The sequence below is a fragment of the Daktulosphaira vitifoliae genome, unplaced genomic scaffold (genome assembly GCF_025091365.1).
Source record: "Daktulosphaira vitifoliae isolate Bord-2020 unplaced genomic scaffold, ASM2509136v1 Scaffold_5, whole genome shotgun sequence".
Taxonomy (NCBI): domain Eukaryota; kingdom Metazoa; phylum Arthropoda; class Insecta; order Hemiptera; family Phylloxeridae; genus Daktulosphaira; species Daktulosphaira vitifoliae.
The window spans coordinates 948,242-954,730 of NW_026099576.1; the positions used below are offsets into that span (position 1 = coordinate 948,242).

Sequence of the window (6,489 nt, forward strand, 5' to 3'; positions counted from 1 at the left end):
AACAAAAAAAAAAAAAAAAAAAAAAAAAAAAAAAAAAAAACACATCTTAGTAAAACCAATACCTTCTCAGCTTCGCATCGAAGCTAAAAATTTAATTTTTTTTAATTTATTCAAATTTTAAAATATCAATTATTATAGCTTTTTTTGTAAAATATTGTGATGGATCGATAAAAACTTTAATATAAGTACTTATTTAGTTACAATCATATTAATATTAGAATGTGTATGCAACGTGAGCGGGTACAACTTGTACTGGTGTATATAAATAACACAAACTTAATTTTTTCTTAGTTTTACTATTATGCTGTTTCATTCGACCCTCTGAATAAAAAGACATGCACAATTTTTTTTTTGCAAAAAAATGACTATAAACTTTGAAAATCAAAGAAAATTTTTGTTAAATATCTATTATTATTATAGTAGTTTTAATTATTCCTACAATTAATTTAAAACTTTGATCATATATTATAAAAAGTATTATAACACATTAATTTTTAAGGTTAAGTTTTTATGATCTAAATCACATTCAATATCTTTACCCACGAATGAATTTTCTTTTTTCATGTATAGTTGCAAAGAATTCTCAAATAAAACATAACAAATTAAAATAATAATTTAGGCAAAACTTATATTCCATTATATCATTGTACCTTATCACCACAATGTTTTTTTAGATGTATTTTATTAGTTTTTAGTTCATATATAATTTTAATATTATCAATAACACTAATGGGTCATGTTCATTAGATTTCCTCTTAATATATTTCTGAATACAAGTTTAAAAATTGTTTAGCCTTTGAATAAAAGGCATTACTAACATATCGCTCGGCGTACTAAAGATTTAAAAATTTTTTTTTTTGTAATTTGTTAATAAAATATATATATTTTTTTGAGAATTACTGTAGAATGAAATTTTACAAAACAATATATTTGTAATTTCTTACTTAATGAACCATAAATCCCCGATGAAGGCTTGTGAAGCTTACTGACTGATAAACAATTTTGAGTTCGAGAGAGTTGATGAACTGTAATGTCCACTGTACCTCCGCCACAATCAACTACCACGTAACTACATCCTAATAAAGTAAAATATTTATAACTATACTATTAGTTTAAAAAACGTATACTTAATGATATTAAGTATACTATAATTAAGTTTCATTGAAGTATTAATCAGAAAATGAAACTGTTTGATATGAATGCAGTTTCGGTTTTAATTAATGATCATTTCGATCTTCAAAATGTTTTAATATAGTGACTGGTTTCTGTGTCGGGTTTAAAATTTAATTTTGAAACATTTTTGGTTTCGGATTTAGAAACAAATGCAATATAGTGCACGGTGGCTGCGTCGTATATTTTACAGTCTTCTACGCTAGATGTACGAAGTTTGAATCGCGTCAGTTAAAATAACTTTTTTTGCATTTTTTTCTTAATTCTTTTTGAGGTGAAAAAATTTTTCCCGACGATCTATATTCTATTTGCAAATAACCGTCGAAATTGAACAAAAAATATAATATTTGTGTAAAAAACCGAGTTTTTATAGTAATTTGGACTATTGTCAATTTAGCAATAAATGTTAATTCATCAGTCTCAGGAAGCGGATGTGCTGTCTGTATTTTATTATTGTTGACAATCTATGTATATACAGGGTGTTCAGTAAGTCAGGAAACGGGTATCTATTGTTCTCATTGTTACAAACAATGAGAACAATAGATACCCGTTTCCTGACTTACTGAACACCCTGTATATCATAATCTTTTTTTATGTTATCTAATAACAGCCGGCCGGCCTTTTTGGTATGCCCGTCAGTGTACGTTCCACCGCCTAACTAAGGCGACGCGCTCCTAGTTTATTTTAGTTATTTATTATGTCAGATTGAATAAGTGTTTTTAAATAGTAATTTATGTCAAGTTTTTTTTTGTTTATTGTTTGGATATTAAATATTATTAAAATTAAAGTACAATAAATAATTAAAAATATAGAGCGTTCTGTTATTAAATTTTAATACACCGCTCTCCCTAACAATTATAATAAATTCTCATAAAAATGAAAACGTGACATCATTACAATATTGAAACCTTAGGTATTTCCCATTCATTTGATATAAATCTTATATCAAATTCATATTAAAATATTTTAAAATATGGTAAATATAATATATTTAATTTATTATTAAAATTAAATGATTGTCCTTATCGGTTGCTATAATAGTATAATCTGACTCTTGACCTGATCACAGGGAGGATTCAAAATAACAATATTCACACCAACTATTTCAACCTAATTATTGAAAATTTTCCGGAAATATTGACACTTTTATTTAATCTTAAATTAAAGCTTATGTAATATACTTTACTATGAAAAAAAAATGTCGAGTTATAGTGAAAATGATTATCATATTCAAAAAAATGCTACTTTTGTGTTAAAATTCTTGATATTGTATTTAAATTAATTTTAATATAAGTTATTGCTTGTGGCTATGAATTTTTTTGCAATTTTTCCTTTATTCTTTATGAATTCGAATTTTGCTTTTGAATAATTTACCAAGCTTTTAAAATTAAACACTATCTACAGATTTGCATTGAAGGGTTTCTTATGATAGTGATTTTAATCACTACCAGATATCATGTATACTTGTCTCAACTATGCAATCAAAAATGGGCAAGTTAATGGAAATAATTAACTCAAGTTAAGTTAAGTTAACTATGATCAATGTCGATAAATTAACAGTTAAAAGTCAACATATTATAAATTTAACTAGCTAAGTTAAAAGATAAGTTTAATTTTTTTAACTTAAGTAGTTTAAAAAAAGTTTATTCCATTAAAAATTTATTTTTTGGCTAAAATCTCTTGAAATCATTTTTAATTGGGCGGTAATGTATGGGAAAGCTAAGAATTGAATTTCAACTTTTAAAGTTGAATCTTCTTTTTCTTTACCTAACTTTAATCATAATACATACTGTAAATTCAGAACACTCTTCTTCTTCTTCCTCGCCTTAATCCCAACTACTTGGGATCGGCCACCTTTATCCTAAACTTCCTCTTAACACAATCTCTCACATTATCTACGTTTACATCAGCTGCCATTATATCACATTCAATGACATCCATCTATCTCTTTTTTGGTCTTCCTTTACCTCTTCTTCCTTCAACATTCATTTCTATAACAGTTCTTACAGCTTCCGACTCGTCTCTCTTCATATCATATCACCCGCACTTAATTCTGTGTCCTACATCCTCGTCAATACCACCACTCTTTTGCATAACTGACCCTAAGTACTTATAACTCTCCAATCACATTCCCGCCTATTGTCACAGACCTCCTCATTTCACCTACCTCGTGTTCTCCTTTGTCAAACTCGTACTCTATATACTCTGCCTTACTCCTACTAATTCTTATATTCTTTTCTTCAAGAGCTGATCTCCACACCTCTAGCCTCTTTGATTGATTTTCTCCCTATTTCCACAACATTTTCATCACGTTGTTATTTCATTCATTACTATAGAAAATAGGTAAAGGCTTAAAGCAGAGCCTTGCTGCACTCATACTCTAAGGTTTAGTGTCCCATCGGCACACTTAACTTTTGTTAATGTTTCAGAAATACTCCAAATATTAAACTTATGTTAAATTAAAGCTTATACTATTTACTATAAATTCAAAAATCCCAGCACAGTGGGGTCGCAGCACAGTGAGGACGTGTAATAGTTGGGTCCAGTATAGATTTAATGTGACAGTGATTAAAATCACTATCATAAGAAATGCTTCGATGTAAATCTGTAGATAGCGTTTAATTCTAAGAAATTGGTGGATAATTACAAAAGCAACATCAACTATTTCCTTAATTATATCCAGATTAGTAATTCTTTTACTTATATATTATATAATTTTAATAATTGATTGTTTTCAAATTATTATTGACTTTTAATATGTTAAAAGTAATAATTTTTAATATACTTTTTTTTGTCCTTTAAAATGAAAGTTTAAAATAATTAATTTATTACCATAACTTTTAGCTCAATTTGCAAGTTTGAAATTGTAATCATTAAATAGAAAAAAATGCTATTCTTAAGATTAATATGCATCCAAAAAATTTTATAATTACTCTTTACAGTAAATTTTCCATTTCATCCATTGTTAAATTCAGGTGAAACTAAAAATCATTTTCTTTTTAAGATTTATGATTTATATAGCAACATGTTACGAAAAAATTTGGAATGTATTAGACTGGTAGTAGCACACACAAATAGAGTAAAAAAATTAATAAAATTCAAAGTAAAATTATATAATATCAAATCTAATTCGACTATATACTTTAAAAATATTAGAAATTAATGATATTAATTGTTTGTATGGATAAAGCTAGTTAAGCTATGAGCTTCGATGCGGAGCTGAGAAGGTATTATTTTACTAAGATGTGTTTTTTTTTTTTTTTTTTTTGTGTCTGTTACCACTTTTTCTCAGCTCGCACCGAACCGATTTCTTTCAATGATATGTCAAAAGATCACAAATCGTATCTAGTCGAAGACATTACCCTCAAAAATTGAAAAAATTCCCTCGTTCCCCGTAAATGGGGGAAACCTCCAAAAAAATTACAAATTTAAAAATCGCTAATTTTCTACATTTTTTCAAATTTTTTACTAAAAACTACCGTAACTGTTACCACTTTTTCTCAGCTCTCACCAAACGGTTTTTTTTTTCAAAAATGAACATATCAATATAATTTTTTTTTTATATAGATTCATGATATTATTACCTTTCATTTGGTATATTTTTTTCATAAATTTAACCCTTAACCTGCCCACAAGGGGAGATTTAAAATGACAACTTTTTCACAAAACATAAATTTTTTCAACTTGATTTTTGAAAATGTTCCGGAAAGTCTGACACTTTTATATATATATCCTAAATTAAAGCTAATGTAATATACTTTATCATAGAAAAAAAAAATTTCGGACTTTATTTTATCTTAACGGTGAAAATGGCTACCGAATGCTATTTTTGTGTGAAAATTTTCGATTTTGTATTTTACATTTTTAACTTTATTATACTATAACTTTTTGAAAAATGTATGGATTATTACAATTTTTTTATGAGAAGTAGTATTTATATAGTTCTTTCATTCGACACACATTTTTTTTTAAATCGGACCATTTCCCTTATACAGGGGGGATTCAAAACATAAAAAAGCATATAGAAAGTAGAACTTTTCCAACTTAACTTTTGAAAGTGTTCCGGAAGGTCTGACACTTTTATAAATATCTTAAATTAAAGCTAATGTAATATACTTTATTATGGTAAAAAAAAATTTCGGACTTTATTTTATCTTCACGATGAAAATGGCTACCGAATGCTATTATTGTGTGAAAATTCTCGATTTTATTTCTTACATTTTTAACTTTATAATGCTATAACTTATTGAAAAGTGTATTGATCAATATAATATTTTTATGGGAAATACTATTTTTGAGTAATCCCTTTTTCATTCGACATACTTTATCTTAATTAGAATATTAATAAGGAACTAGCAGTTTATGAAGCTTTTGGAATAATCCACCAATTTTTTAAAATTAAACACTATCTAAAGATTTGCATCGAAGCGTTTTTTTTTTTATAGTAATTTTAATCACTGTCAGATATCATTATACTTAATCCAACTATGCCACGTCACCACTGTGCCACGACCCCCTGTGCTGAGTTTTATTATATTGGTAGTTACATATCCCACTAGTTCTTCTCCAAACATACTTTCTTTTTGTTATTTGATTAAGGAATTTTTATCAATTTTTGAGGGTAATATCTTCAACTAAATACGAATTGTAAACATTTGACGTATCGTAGAAAAAAGTAGGTTAAGTGAGTGTTGGAAAAATAAATCGCGGCCTCAAAAAAAAAACACATAGTAAAATAATATTAACATGAATAAAAAATTGAATGAATTAACATGAATAATAAATCACGAGGGGAGACTATAGTGATGAGATCCTTGATATTTATTGAAGTAATTGAATCTTAATAAGATAAAATTCAAATGATTTGAAATTTTTTTTCTAACTCAAAAAAAATGCAAAATATAAATTGCCACAGGCGGATGCGAACGTCGTACCTTTGGCATAACAGACACAAGTGTTACCGATTTGGCAAATGTTCGCCGTTTTCATCGCTTGATAAAATTAGCAATTTAAGCTAATTCAAATTTGAAAGTTACTTTTTCGAATTTAAAAAAGCAAAAAAATTTTAATAAGTTCTTATGTCTAATGAACTTTATTCTATATCAATTAAATTATATAATATTCAAAAAAGTCAGTGTATTGCCCTTATATAATATTTAAACATTTAATACAAAACCCAGGATTTTAACACAACAATAGCATATTTTTTAATACGGTAGCCATTTGCGTATAGAAGATAGGTGTCGAGACAAATTTTTTTAGCTTCAATGCGAAGCTGAGAAGGTATTAATTTTACTATGATGTGTTTTTTTTTTTTTT

At 26.8% G+C, this 6,489-nt stretch overlaps 1 protein-coding gene across 10 annotated transcripts in view; it reads right to left on the bottom strand.

Annotated features, from left to right (window-relative positions):
* LOC126908082 (heat shock 70 kDa protein 12A-like) overlaps nucleotides 1-6,489 on the bottom strand; it is a 59,552-nt gene that overhangs the window by 35,316 nt on the left and 17,747 nt on the right. For all 10 annotated transcript variants that reach the window (XR_007704701.1, XM_050689943.1, XM_050689941.1 and 7 more), the window contains one exon: nucleotides 945-1,076. Coding sequence is in view for 9 of the 10 variants with exons in the window: in XM_050689943.1 (XP_050545900.1) it covers nucleotides 945-1,076 (132 nt within the window). In the remaining variant the exon portion in view is untranslated. The remainder of the gene's footprint in view (nucleotides 1-944; nucleotides 1,077-6,489) is intronic.